Source organism: Pteropus medius, unplaced genomic scaffold (genome assembly GCF_902729225.1).
Source record: "Pteropus medius unplaced genomic scaffold, Ma_sr-lr_union100, whole genome shotgun sequence".
Taxonomy (NCBI): domain Eukaryota; kingdom Metazoa; phylum Chordata; class Mammalia; order Chiroptera; family Pteropodidae; genus Pteropus; species Pteropus medius.
In genome coordinates, this window is record NW_024340696.1 from 5273901 (window position 1) to 5289977 (window position 16077).

At 34.3% G+C, this 16077-nt stretch overlaps 1 protein-coding gene across 2 annotated transcripts in view; it reads left to right on the plus strand.

Moving 5' to 3' along the window:
- The window catches only part of ANO3 (anoctamin 3), a 331395-nt gene that overhangs the window by 252602 nt on the left and 62716 nt on the right, over positions 1-16077 (plus strand). For both annotated transcript variants that reach the window (XM_039865959.1, XM_039865968.1), the window contains 3 exons: positions 1351-1472; positions 5895-6029; positions 11740-11836. In XM_039865959.1, the coding sequence (XP_039721893.1) occupies positions 1351-1472; positions 5895-6029; positions 11740-11836 (354 nt within the window). The remainder of the gene's footprint in view (positions 1-1350; positions 1473-5894; positions 6030-11739; positions 11837-16077) is intronic.

Sequence of the window (16077 nt, forward strand, 5' to 3'; positions counted from 1 at the left end):
GCGATCTACCTTAACAAGTCTATACAATCTCACAAGTAAACAAACCTTTTCCAAGTGGTTGTCTCACACTTAGAATGTTGATCTTTGCTTTCATCTCCTTACCTTCCAATCTTTAGGCTTTAAACACCTTGGTCTCCCTTAGGGAAGAAAACCCAGAGACTATATACTTTAATTGTATCCACCCTTACCTAATTATTTTATTAGCCAGAGGTGAAATCCACATGCATCTCTCATTTCAGCCTGGTATCCTCTGGTAAGAGGATACCAGAACATAATTCAAGGTATCCTCTTTCTTCATAGGAACTTACAGCTCTGGTCATCTGAGACCATTCAGATGATAGTTTTGCACTTCTCAATAGCAACAACACATCAAACACCAAAAATTAACATTGATTTTGTGCTTTCTACATGCCTGGCACTTTATAGTGATTACCCAAGTGGGCCCTCACAAAACCCCTCTATATTGTGTGTATCATTAATATTTATTCTTATTCTCATAATCTAGGTGAGGAAACTGAGGCATAATTCCACTTGTTTTAAATTTTCATCAAACTTTTCATGAAACTGGAGTCACACATTGGAGTGAGCAGAGAGATTTTGTCAAATCCTATGTCCTACATTTTGGTTCAGAATATACAGTCACCATACCTATTGCCCTCTTCTTTGATTATAAAAGCAAAGCAGTTTAGTCTTCAGAGAACACTTTTCTCCATAAAGCATATATATTCTGTTTTTGAAATTGCAATGCGTATGACAGATTTTTGAGGAAGGTATATAAAGAATTTGAAAATATGTTTTAATTTTTTGGAATATCTTATCTGAAGTGAGTTTAAAGGCTATAGAATTCAAAAAAAAAAATCATCATTAGTACTGGCGACTTAGGCCTCTTAACACTTTTGGGCATTTGTTCTCTTCCATAGCCTCAGTGAATGAAGTAAATATTTTCTGGGACTTGATCATTTCTTAAAGCCAACTAATACTCAATTTCTGAACTAAGATCATAACAATTTCTCTCGATGATGGTGAAGATACTATGTTTACTAAAAGACTCTAAGTTCAAAACAGTGAAAACTGAAGGCTAGTTTACTTTAAATGAAAGGAATCTCATTGATTTAAAAAAGGAATTTAAAGGATTTGAAAGGAACTATCAGAATATTTTCAATGAAAGAGAGATATATAAAGACATTTACTACACCATTCCAGAGATGGACTTGGCATTTACAATTTCTGAAGCTTTCAGTAAGTTGTTAAATTATTTTGTAAGGGGGAAAAGAGAAAAAAAGCAATTCTATTTAGTTCAAATTTCACTAAGGGAATGGATATTGACTTTTCTTATTTTATCTGTTTCAGGGAGCCTACAAGAGTAGCCAGCCCATCAAAACCCACGGACCTCAGAATAACAGACATCTATTATATGAGCGCTGGGCACGCTGGGGAATGTGGTACAAGCATCAGCCCCTGGATTTAATCAGGTACTGTAGGTAGATCGATAATTGAAGACATATAATGCTGTTCTGCTGTCATTTTCTTAGATTTGGAATTATTTTATTTACCCATCAAATCATCTGTATCAGTCAGGATGTAATCAGGAAATTGGTTACACAGGGGATGGGAAAGCTGAGAAATCAAACAGGAATAGTGAGGCAACCAGAGATTAAAGCTGGAGAGGAAAATGGGATAAGTGTATTTCAGAGCCCAATACTTGCCATAGGGCAGGAACTATACAATCCATGATTAAACTGCCTGCAAAGTGAAAGCTTGGGAGCAGAGCAGTGGTGAAGGCTTCCCTCTCCCCTGGAGACAGTCCTGAGGACCAGTAAGAGAGAAAAGATCCTGCATCTGTTTTCTCTCTACCTTTGAGTCTTCTACTAAGTACCTCCTGGCCCAACTTAACCAGGAGCTATTTACAAGGGAAGCAGTGTAATTTACTTCTCTGTGAAAACAAATCAAAACGGGAAAGGCAGAAAATGGATCTGAGAGCAAAGAAGAAAATGACCAACATAGCATCCATACATATATTTATCTTTCAGTAAAAATTTAGTGAGTATCTATTCTATTCCAGGAAGTATATTCGAGTGATTAATTGCCCTCAACTCAAATTAGTCTTGAAATACCGTTATGTTTATGATTTATTTTATTTTGATGCAGGATAATTTATTTTTTAATCAGGAAATATTTATTAAAATGACTTAATCATGTCCTAAGCTAACGAGAAATATTTATATAATGAAAGAAAAAAAGCGTTCATATTATAAGGTAATTCTGTTGATATTTTAAACTTTTCATGAAATATAAATATCAAGAATCACTCATACCTATATCAGTCATTGTCCCAGTAGGAAACCGATAAATAGGCATATTTGAAAAGAATTTCATAAAAGAATTATACTCAGAAGTATAAATAGGATCAAGCAAACCAACAAATGATGATGAAGTTTCCAGAAACTAGCAAAGCTGGGTGCTGTTATCACACTTTGGCCTGCAGGAACAGGGGAAGAAAGCAGTTGGCAGAACCTGTCAAAAGCTGTAACCATATAAAGGGGGATGGCCTACAGGAGCTATGGCCTTAGGAAGAAAGCAGCTATAGCCAAATCTTAACACAAGAAGGAGAAAGTCGGGGTAATAAATACCCCACCAACTCTCTTACCCCAGCCTCTCATGCTGATACTTTCAGTTGGCCAAGAGAAGGAAGGAGCATAGGTGATACAGTGCATAGAGGTGAGACCCTTGGGGAACAAAGCAGCAAGGAAAGGAGTAGAGCATCGATCTGGATGTACAAAGCATCCAGCACCAAACCATTTTTATTTCAAACATTAAATACTTGGCTACATTCAAAATCAAGATACTTTGATTCTAATCCTGTCAATCACAACAAAATACCAGATTTTTTATCTATGCAGGTGAAAGAAATATTATTGTGGAAACATGTGAACACAATGAGATGTGCTAGTTCACAAAATCATATTTATTAGGAATTAAAACATGAAGTCGAGATTTTCAAGCAAGCATTTCAGTGTCCATAATCCCTCGTCTATAGGAGACATTACTGTTGCTGTTTGGGTAATGTCAGCAGTTAACCTTTATCTTTAATAAATAAGATTATTCATATGCTATTACCAGTTACTTAGCTGTTGATGTAAAAGAGAAATTTTGCTTATGAAAATCATACATTTCATGTTCAAGTAGCAGAGGGGAGAGGGATGTGGTGAAGGGCCCGCCCAAGACGAAGACCATAAAAGAGTAGAAATGATGTTTCAACAGGTTCCTACTCTCTAGCAGCCTGCTTTTTACCAAAATTAAGGTGTAATGAGGCAGACACGCATCTTAAACTAGATAACCTTATGCATAAAATTTCGTACAAGGCCCAGTTTTCTACAACCAGCAGGAAAATTACTTTAAAATATGTGACTTTTATAAATTATTTGGAGCAAAGTTTTCTTAAGACTATGCAGTTTTGAGGACATGGGTCTCTTTTTGAGTTTCTATCTATAGTGAGAGAAAGGGGGGGAGGGTCAGGAATTGGTTTTTCCTATACTTTGGCCATAGATAGTGGAGATCATAATAGACCTACAGACAAGGCCTGTATTCTCTCATGCTGAAGCAGGCAGTTCATTAACAGTAGATGAAAGATGTGGGGCTCTCACTTCTTTTTTTTCATATACAACTATTTCTATGTGTTTGTGTTTTTTCCATTTTAAGAATGAATTGAAACATTTACTAGCCAAAGCCTATCTTAGTGTCAGTCTGTTTTCTCATGGAAAATATTTGAATCTGAAAAGAGCACATTTTCAAAATTGTCAGCTACAAAACCTGCTTAACAAAATAATTGCGTGGTATTTTTTCAAATGTTTCACCATAGGCATCAGTGGAATTTAAGTTTAAAAACTAAATGAAATAATACTCTCTAAACAGTTCAATTAATCGTTTCTTTATTTATGATAGAGGTTATTTCAGCAGCAGAATCCTGCCATCAAATGAAATGTCGTTTAGGGTACCAGTGTATAAAACAGATAAAGAGAATGGCTGTGAGTGAAGCGTGATGGGAAGTGACACAAATAGCAACTCCTTATTCCTTCTTGCCCTGTCATGGTTTTTGAGATATATTTAAGGGACACTTAGAAATCCTACAAGATCATCAATACCAATGCTCTGGGTAAAGGTCATTAATCAGGAAATATGTATGAAAAAGGACTTCAGCCTTCTTGGCCTAGAACTGTCTCATCCTTTTCCTGAAACTGATCTGAAATATGTTGTAACTTAGGTGATTTTACTCCCATCAAATAATATCGTTGCTCCTCTAAACCTTCAACAACGCGTAATTAAGAATCTTGGTACAATACTGTCTGTATAAGGGGTCTCTCTGTGCAGTCGTCTCTAATCACTATTATAAAGATAGTTTAATATATTAGTAATATGTGCTAAAAACTTTACTCTAACCCACAGAGCAACACTTGTTTAAAGAAACAAAGGCTTTTCTGCAATACCTGTTAATATAATTAGCTTTTGTCTCAAAGTAGATTACTGTATAAAAAAAGAATAAACTATTGGTTCATGTGTTCTAGGAGAAATAAATGAAAACAAAAAACAAAAAACAAAAGGTAAGCGATGCTTAGTGGAGGATGACTCCATGTATACACTTGGTAAAATATAAACAAATTTTAGTTGGCACAATACAGAGAACAGTGTGGGGAAAAAAATGATTTTCAGAAAGGGAAGTCTTATTAAGGAAAAAATCAAAAGGGAATGTTCTTCCCAGCAAGAATTATTGCCCAGTGCAATATTTCCAAGTGAACTGCAAAAAAAAAATCTTTAAAACTATTGCTGAGACAAAACTATATGTTGAGTGATCATTTTTAGAAGATGGAGACCAAACAATAGTAGAGACTTTGAGAAATTATTTCTTATCAGAGCTTTATGAATTGTGTGACAGTTAATATTGACAGTAAACTTGGTGAGAAAAGAATGATTGAGTAGTCATTAGAATAGCTTTATTCAGCTACCATTTCCATATAAACCGTATCTGTCAGCTAAAGGAAAATAAAATACATTAATTCTCGTAGCTTTATTTAATATTTCCTGTGGTGAGAGCTCGTGACACAAGACAGAGGTCCACTTTCCAGCAGCTTGCAGTGTAATAGGAAGAGAGAGGAACGGAGGAGTGACTGGTAATTGCCATAAAGTGCTTTAATTTAGGACACTGAAATGTGGATGAGGTCAGAGTGGGAGCAGGAGCATCTAACCCAGGGTTGGAGTAGAGATCAGGAAAGTCTTCCTGGAAGAAGTGATATAAAGTGAAGGATAAGTATGAGCCAGACAGGGGAGGGAGGTGAAATGTAATATTCCAAAGCATTAACCAAGGAAAGAATCGTGTGCTCCAGGAACTTCAGAGCTGAACTTTGTTGAGGAAGATGTAACATAATTGTGCAGATTGTGTTTGGCATAAAGGAGTCTGGCCAAGGGTGCAAATGGAGACTGAAATCGAATCTGCTCTTAGCATCCACCTAGAGAGGAGAATTTTTGTTTCTAATTTATGCAAAAGCAATATGGTTTAGCACAGCTCTGTGTGTGGAAAACAAAAAGGGATTCTAGTAGGAGGATGGGAAAAAGCAAGAATTAGCTTTTATAAAAAGCTTCATGAGATATATTAAGAAGTTTGACATAGAAATAAACACATTTTATAAAATTGTTTCTATAAAGACAATGTTTAAAGATAAACAATGTCACCATTATTAGATTCATTAACAACCAGGAATATTAAAATACTCCAGATGGAACTGACAAGAAACTGAGCTGGTAGCCTCTAGTGTCTGTCTGAAATTCTGACTAGGTGTGACATCAATATTTGTAGTGTCACTTGTGTTGCCTTAAGCTAACAATTTTGCTTTATTATGCAGGCTATATTTTGGTGAGAAGATTGGTCTATACTTTGCTTGGTTGGGATGGTATACTGGAATGCTGATTCCTGCTGCACTGGTTGGCTTGTGTGTTTTCTTCTATGGAATATTTACGATGAATGCAAGTCAAGTAAGGTAAGCTGTAAGAGACGTTTTGAAAATTACTGACCTTGCTTCTAATTGGGCAAAAGCTTTATGGTAATGCTGACTATAAAGAACAAGTGATATTACTACAATTTATTTGCTAGGGGCTTTTTATTATTGTTTTTTGTAGCAGAGCAGCACTATAAAAAGTCATTTCCCTACTTTTATATGCAATTTTTTTTGGATAATTCTAAGATTATTTTTCTTTATGCCAAATTTCTCTTTCCTAGTATATCATACATAATAATTCAATAATGCAGTAGACAGTTTCACATAATTTACATTTGCATAGCACTTAGAAGTCTAGAATGCTCCCTCAATACATTACTTAAAATAATTACATAGCTACAATTCTTTTAAAAGAAGCTTTTTAGTTTGACGTAGTCCAACATATTTGTTTTTGCTTTTGTTGCCTTTGCTTTTGGTGTCAAATTCTAAAACTATAGCCAAGACTGATTTCAAGGAGCTTACCTCCTATGTTATTTTCTAGGAGTTGTATGGTTTCAGGTCTTAAATTTAAGTCTTTAATTCCTTTTCAGTTATTTTTTTGTATATTGTATAAGATAGGGGTCCAGTTTTATTCTTTTGCATGTGGATATCCAGTTTTCTCAACACCATTTATTGAAGAGACTGTTCTTTCACCATTGTATATTCTTGGCTCCTTTTTTAAAAGTTGACTATATATGCATGGGTTTATTTCTGGGATCTCTGTTATATTCCACTGATCTATGTGTCTGTTTGTATACCAGTACCATGCTGTTTTGGTTACCATAGATTTGTAATATTGTTTGAAGTCAGGAGGTGTGATTCTTCTAGCTTTTTTCTTCTTTCTCTAGATTGCTTTGGTTATTTGTGATTTTTTGTGCTTCCACACAAATTGTACAATTTCTCTATTTCTGTGAAAATACCATTAAAATTTTGACAAAAATTGCATTTATTCTGTAGATCTCTTTAGGTAGTATGGATTTTTTAACAATATTATTTCAATTCATAAGAACAGAGTATCTTTTCATTTTTTGTGTCTTCAGTTTTTTCATCAATGTCTTATATTTTCCATGTGCAGATGTTTTTCCTCTCAGGTTAAATTTATTCCTAAGTATTTTATTCTTTTCGACATAATTATAGATGGGATTGTTTCCTTAAGTTCCGTTTTTGATAGTTCGTTGTTAGTGTATAGAAACACAACTGGTATTTGTATATTGGTTTTGTATCCTGCAACTTTACGGGATTTGTTTATTAGTTCTAGCAGTTTTTGGCAGTCTTTAGGGTTTAAGAAAAACACTCTTTATAATGATTTGATACAGACAAAATGATTCTTACATAGCTACTATTCAGGTTGGTTCCTTGGAGAACATATTCACAAGGTTTTACCATGTCATGTAGACTCCTCCTTCCACTTCTACAAAGCTGAACATGAACAAAAGTCAATAAAAGAAATAGCTTTGCTGTTCCTATTGATTTATGTGCCAATGGAGTAAATTAGGCTCTTTTTGTATGAAATAAGTATTCTTTAACCTTTAATACAAGGAGTTTTTTAAAAGACATTAGCAAACTCTTTTCTTCGGTGCTTTATGGTATTATATTCCTGCCACTTCTGTCACACAGTAATTAAGATCTTGTCAGACTTTCTATTCTAAACCAAGGTAAGTTTCACTGAATATCTTGACTTTCAAAATTTCATAGAGTTGAATTTTTCCATTCAAGGTGTCAGACGTGGTTAAGTTGTAGAGGTGATCATGGTGGGTGGGGGTAAGGCAGAGGTTTTTATTTTGTGTTACTTTTAGTATAATTTTATTAAGCTCTTTTTGTTTATTGCAAAAATACAAAATGTTAAAAATCTGAGGACTAGGTTATATTCATTATGTTTCTACCAGCTATGTTCATATAAATTAAAGTCATATATTGTCCTGCAGTTAATTATAGAATTATGTAATAATCAAGTTGTAGATTATTTATTATATGCATATGTATGTATATATCTACATGTGTTCATTTGCCTTACATAACCAAATGTGGTCAAATTTGTGCCTGGGAAAAGACATATCACAGGGATATGAAAATGAACTAGCAGACATATATGGCCTATTTCTTGGGCTCTGGGTTTGGGGTCTAGGGCAAAGAGCTGAAACCCCAACTTTCTGATCCATTCTTTCTGCTTCAGCATTAAACTTCACCAGAAATATCTGTGGCTCAGTATTGACCAGGTTTTCAAAAGCTGTTGCGTCCTAAAGGACCTCTCAAAAACCTCTCCTGGCAAACAGCATTAGCAGCAAGGGTTTCTTTCATTTATTAAGTGCCTCTGAAATGCCAGGCACATTGTTAATATCTCTTATGTAATATCCCAGTTAGATATTACCTCCATACAGAAGAAGAAATTGATCCTCGGAGAGGTAAGTGACTTGGTCAGGGTAATATCTCTGATTAAAGGTAAACTAAGTTTCAAACCTCTATCTGATAATATGTGTGTGTGTGTGTGTGTGTGTGTGTGTGTGTGTGTGTGTGTGTGTGTGTGTGTGTGTGTTGTGGTACAAACACTTAACATGAGATCTGTCCTCTTCAAAAATTTTTTAAGTGCACAGTTCGGTATTGTTAACAATAGGCACAACATCGTACAGCAAATTTCTAGGATATATCTTGCATAACTAAAACTTTATACCTGTCGGACAGCAACTCCCCATTTTCCCCTCCCCTCCTCTCTGGCAACCAACATTCTATTCTGTTTCAATGCATTTGACTGTTTTGATTGTTTTAGATGCCTAATATATATGGAATCATGAAAAATAGTGTCCCTCTATTACTGGTTTATTTCATTCAGCATAATATCCTCCAGGTTCATCTATGTTGCTACATATGACAGGATTTCCTTCTTTTTTTAAGGCTGAATAGTATTTTACTGTACGTTTATATCACATTTTCTTTATCCATTCACCTATCAATAACTATTCAGGTTATTTCCATATCCTGGCTGTTGTGAATAATGTTTCAATGAATATCAGAGAACAAATTTCTCTCCAAGATCCTGATTTCAGTTCTATTATATATCAGGATCTTGGAGAGATCTCTGTTCTCCAAATATAGATATAGATATAGATACAGATGATATAGATATAGATAGATATAGATATAGATGTAGATGTAGATTAGAGATAGAGATGAGAGACAAAGGGAGAGAGAGGGAGAGAGAGAGACAGAGACAGATCTATCCAGAAATGGGATTATTGGATTACATAGTAATTCTATTTTTAATTTTTTGAGGAACCTCCACAATGTTGTCCATAGCAGGTGCACCATTTTACAGTACCACCAACGGCGTACAAGTGTTCCAAGTTCTACATATCTTTGCAAACACTTGTCATCTTTTATTTTGTTTTATTTGATAATAGCAATCTTAACAGATATGAGCTACCTCATGATTTGATTTGCTTTTCCCCGATAATTATATCTAATTCTAAAATCCATGCTTTAATCATGCTTTCACACTGCCTTCTCTTAAACCTACTTAAACATTTTCACGAGTCCCCGAAATGGACATCACCAAACATCATGTTATGTGCTTTGTCACAGGAAGCGTCAAGACCCTGGAGAGGGACCAGACATCCATGCCAAAATGGACAAATTGGACCCGCCTTCCATTATCTTAAATGATGATAATTGTTTTTGTCCTTTGAATCAGCCCTTGATCTGTATATCTAACGGTAGATATAAAACAAAAGAAAGCCACAGTTCAAGTGGTGGTTTATATTATCAGCCTCCGCAAAAGAAATTGACAAGCTGGGCACTCTTCCTCCCTCTAGTGGTTAAGTGAAGTCAAAGACATTTGTGTTAGTCTCAAATCCCTTATTTTAGGCTGAAAAAAATACTTTGTCAAAATCGAGTAATATATTTTATATTACGTATCAAGTTAAACTTTGAGAAACTTATAGAAAATAAGTTTAATGATTCTAGAATTAAAAATAGGATTCAATCTGACGGCTGGAATTCTAGATTTGGTGCTTTTGTTTGACCATTTGGAAAGTGAGGAAGGTGATATAGTATCAACCAATTTTAATGCCTTTTTAGTATGAGATTTCAATGCAGGACACATTGTCTCATTCTTGAAACACAATGAATTATGATAGCAAGACTATTTTAATCAAAACTTCCTTTAAGAAGTGTGTTAATTCTTTCTTGTTCTTACAAATTAGTAGTATTATTAAGAAAAAATGTATTCTCTATCTTTGGGTCTTTTAAAAATATATGGTTTATATGCTTCCTCTCATTTCATATAGACATCCTGATTACAAGAAATATGATGGGTATAAACATGGGAGAACTATAGTATATGTAAGACTTGTCATATCATTATCATTATTAATAATTTAGTTTTTGATAGGTAAGTTCTTTTAATATAAAACAAACTTACTCTTCTTTTAGATATGTTATAGTTGATGGAGAACTGGACCCAAAATCAGAAAAACCTAAACTCAGTTCCCTGAGGTGCCTTTTGTTAACTGTATGACCTTGAGAAAATCACTTAAACATCAGTTTCTTCTCAGTTGTGGAGATAAATACCATTGCAGGAGATTTCAGTGAAAACTAAATTCAATTGACATGAACCCATCTTTGCTCAGTGTAAAGAACTGTATTACTATACAGTGTTCTTAATATTTATTCCAACTTTGGCTTGAGATTATATACATCCAGCACTTGAAATACACATGCATTCCGTTTTGCTTCATTTAAGTGTATATATTTTTGAAACCAGTAAATCCTACCGGAAACACTGTCGATTAAATTTTTATTAACAGTTACATTTCCAGACATATTTTCAAAAATCTTGAAATTATTTTTAACATTTTCAGAGCAGATTTACTTAATGATAATCTATTTAGGGGATACTAAGCAGGAAGAACCATGTGTGACAAGTAAAGGCACAAACCTTTTAAAAATATGATGCTGTGAACTCAGAAATTTGAGAAATTTCTGATGCCCTGCTCCTGTCACAGTCATCTACGGTATATGCTGAGATTTTAAAATGTAGTGGCATAAAATTGAAGAGACAAATATTATAAAGTTATATTCTAAGAGGATATATTTCAGTAAATAAAAACTATGTCATGTTATTATGATAGTGTGTGTCAGTCAAGGCAACCACACACAAAAAAAAAATCAACTCCCTCAAATTTCCAGTGAATATGATGTATCGATTGACTTATGAAGTTTTGTGAATTATGGATGCTGTTCAGTTTGGTGATTCTAAGGCAGCAAGATCCAGGGGAAAGGTCAATAGACTTAAGAAATCAGAATAGTCAGATTTGATTCCAGCTCAGCTATTTCCAAGACTGTGATCTTGGTTAAAATTCCTTTGGATATTCTTCACAAGATGATCCTGTGTGCCATGAAATCATGTTTAAAAGTGTCTTTGCAACAAAGCCTCATTAAGTGTCTCCCGAGTGTAAAATATGGCCTATGATCATCATAATATCTGGATAGAGATTTCCAAAAATAAGAAGCGAACAGAAACCGCTATATCACAAATATCTTAAAATTTCAAGTTGGAGCCATAATCTTTAGTTCTTCCCTACCTGTCTACCACTCCCCACTATTTCTATTTCTTCTTTTCTTCACTGTCTTTCTGCTTCCCACAGGATTGTCCATAGGGCCCAGGCACCTTCCTAAACACAGAGGTTCATATTTTCTTTTTCTTCTTTGATTTCTCAAGCCAAGAAATTTGCAAGGCTACTGAAGTCTTCATGTGCCCTCTCTGTGACAAGAACTGCTCACTACAGAGACTCAATGAAAGCTGTATCTATGCCAAGGTCAGTGTGCACCCTCACATTCTCCCTGAGCTCTACTTTTTCTAAGAAGCAGATAGTAAAAAGTCCTCCAGTAAATTGCTTTTTACCAAAGTTTAATATCCCCAAGAGTTTAACAACCAATCACTGACAACGGAATAAAACATCACTCTGCAGCAATTACAAAGCGAATATATTTTTATTCGAATATCATTGTCTTTGTTTTTGTATCTGACTATTACCATCATAGACACGAACTTCTACTTGGAATGATATCTATATTATTTTTAGGAGAAGATGATTATTTTTGCTAATGATTACATTTGAATCTTCCATTAAGATTCATGAAATTAAAATACTTTTAATTTTACAGAGAAAATGAAATAGCATACCGAAGTTCTCAGATTGCTGAATCACCTGAAGGTTTTTAAAACTGCTGAAGCCCAAGCCACTCTCCAGAGCAATTAAATCAGAATTTGGGGGTTTGAAATCTAGCCATCGATTAGCATATTTTAAAACTTCCCAGGTGATTCCAACATGCACATAAGGTTAAAAAACTGAACTTTATGATTATTATTTATTTGTAGAATGGTTTTATTAAAGTATGATTGAAATATAATAAAATATACATATTTAAAGTAGATAAATAAATATGTATATATATATATTCATACCAGTGAACCATCACCAAAATCAAGATAAATGAACATATCCATCTCTTGCAAAAGTTTCTTCATACCCTCTTGTAATCCCCTGCCTCCCACCCTCCCAACCTCACCCCTGTGCCCGAGCAACCAACTGCTTTTTGTCATTGTAGATATTTGTACTTTCTAGGGTTTTTGGTAAATGGAATTATACTGTGTATGATTTTTTTCTGGCTTCTTTCATTTACCATAATGTTTTAAGATTCATCCATGGCATAACATTTTTCAGTAGTAGATCATTCCTCTTTATTGCTGAGTAGCATTGCATTATATGGCTATACCAGAATTTGTTTATCCATTCATCTGTTACTGGACTTTTGGGTTGTTTTGAGTTGTTTCCATTTTAAATAAAGCAGCTATGAACATTTATCTATTAATCTTCTTATAGACAAGTACTATTATTTCTTTTGGGTAAATACCTAGGAGTAAAATAACTGGATTATATGATAGGTGAATGTTTAACTTTTAAAGAAACTGCCAAGCTATTTTCCAAAGCGTGAATACCATTTGACTTTTCTTCCAGCAGTGTATGAAAGTTCCAGTTTTCCATATAGTCACTAATCTTTAGTATCCTCAGTGTTTTAATTTTAACTGTTCTACTATAGAGTATATAGAGAGAACTCAGTATGGTTTAGTTCCTGGAAAATAAATTTAATCCTTTTTGGGTCTTGATTTTAAGATTTGTGTTATACAATTGCATACCTAACTTACATAATTAACCAATGCTGCCCCCAATAAATTAAATTAGATTAAAAAATATTTGTGCTCTACCTAGCATTACTGCCCACAATAAAAGCAAGATCCTTTGTTCTGTGTACTCTACCCAATGCATTGTGAATAATGAGGATTTCTAGTCTGGCCGCTAGGAATAGGTGCTATTGCTGTCTCTGCGTGAGCTTCTTACACTGTTACCTCGAATCCTTTCAGATGGTTCTCCTTCCCTCAGGCAGTTTCCTCACATGCATGCTCATTGAAGCACACTGTCTGGGTTGTCCCTCTCTGCACCCTGGTAACTCAGTACAGTAACCTGAGGCAATCATAATGGTCACTTAATTGGCTTCCTACCTCTCAGGGAACATTGCCCTTCATTGCCTAACATCCATTGTCTTAAAATCTGTTGCTTTGTATCTTTTGTATACTCTTTGGTTTTTCCAGAATGGGGATAAAATCAATCACTGTCATTCCGTCTTGCTCAGAAGTAGAAGTCTCTATGTAATTAATTAATTTTATACCCATAAATCAATTAAAATAAAATCAAAAACCACTCAATATGCTACTACTACAAGACCAAAATTAGTAAAATTAGCTTTTGAATTATTTATCATGAATGCATGACATTCACAAACAGACATAAAAAGTCTGTTTGTTTATGGTTTAACTTCCAACATATACCTAGCTTTGAAATCTTTTAAACTTTCCACAAAGATGGCCCATTTTGGAAAGCATTTTCTCAACACTTTTGCAAAAGCCAAGTATATTAGAGTTATTAGATATATATACACATGTCCTTCTCGCAGCCCATGAATTTCAGACACATGACATCCTTAGGGACATCAACAAATTCATATATATGTTCTACTTTTACTTGGACAGATGTAATAAAATACACTGGCATTTTCTGAACTCTAAAGATAAGAAACATCCACATATGACAGAGTGATAAAATGAAGAAACCTGTCCAAGAAAACACTAAATCTAAGGGACTTTTGCCATCATGCAGTATCTACATCCCTCTTTCTTCTTGGTAGAAAAGAATGTGCACAGGGACAGGTAAGATTCAGAAAGAATTCATTTAATAACCATTGTAAGAAGGGTGGACAACGTAGCTTGCAGAGGAGAATATTGCCTCATGGAATAATAAAAGAAATAAAGCCCATCCGGGTGAAATATTTCATTTGTCCTGCCTGTGTTTGTTCCTCTGACTAAGATAAAATGTAGCTACCTGTTTTATACATTAAAAATCTAAATCGATCATTTATTGGATGAAAATAAACATTCTTTTTTTAATATAGTTTACATCTTTAAACATCTAGAAGTTACTTTGTGGGCAATGTCAGAAATAATGGAGAAGATTTTTACCAAAGAAATGAGCCAACCAATGTAGAGCGTCTAGCTGCACAATCACCTAGCCACATCATCTAGGAACTTTTTGATTCCTTATGGAGTCAATCACCACTTGTGACTAGTAATAGGAAATTATATCTGCCACATTTATTGAAAAGTATGTGTCTCCATGTAATTATTCTCTTAATAATTTCAAAGATGTGTTTCATAGAAAAAAAAACTAGTGATAAAAGTTATATTTAAGTACATTAAATTTTTTTCTTTGATGACTATTTTAATATTTAAAAGTATGAGAATTGAGAAATTTTTGCAATTAAGTAATTTGATATTTACACATTCATTTAAAAGCACCTGATACCACACTAAGCTAGGATTTCTCATTTAAGGTGAAATCATTAGATAGAAGTGTTGTTTTTTTTTCACATAATTCTAAAAACGACTCAACTCTTGAAGTTAACTTTATTCATAATAGTTATTAGTTTCTAGAGCTTTTATTTTTTATTTGTGCAACATACATTTATTCAATACTTAGTAAGAATTTCAGAACTCATATCGACATTGAGGCTACAACAGAAATAGGACAGAGGGTGTTTCTTCTTTAAGAAACTTCATGGAAAAGTCTGTGTAAGACCATACATCAGAATTACCTAGAACATTTGTTTAAAAGCTCATTTCTGGGCCTCAAGGGTTAAGTTTAGAAATTCTTCATATTAACAAGCATCTCAGAAGATTCCGATTCCTGGGAGCACATTTTAAAAAGACGGTGCCCTAAATGAGTAATGGGTTGGGGGAGAAGGGGAACTGATGAATTTTGCACATTTGATGTAGCTTGTGCCCAGGTACAACGGGCACGATTTTTCCCTGTCTAAAAATTAAGAACTGAGGAAGTGAGAGAGGGCTGAACTCCAGCCTAAATTCTGAATCTCTGCACCCCAACCTCCTCCCCCTGTAATAGCCTGGTTTGCAGGGTTGAATCTGCCCAAGAGGCACGTTATACTCTTTAGCCCAGGGAAGCTTTACTGGAGTATAATTGGCATTTTCTAGAGCTTTATGTTTTTCTCAATCCATCAAACCATTTTAGAGAGAAAGCTAGCAATTACAGAAGGTGAGAGAGAGACTTTAAGCTTCCAACCCTATAAGAAATTTATCTCCTTAAACAATACCCACATTTATTGATTTCTAGCCACACTCAGCTCTGTAAGAGAAATCAGATGTCAAAGATAATGGCACATTTGTACTTAAACACAGCTTTGTTTGAGGCTCAGTTTGCTTCTGTCTTCCTATATTATCCCTACTCACATCAACAATGTTGAATAAAACGTTTCCTATAAGTCTCCCTATGCAAAAAGGCAAGCTAGTTTTCTAATAAAATAATTCATTGCAAATGCACATTTATAGATAGGATAGGGTTATTTTTGCTTTTCAAAAAGTCTATTATGTTGCTTTGGGAATTTTCTTGTGATTTCACCTGGAGTTTTTTTTTTTTTTTTTTTTTTT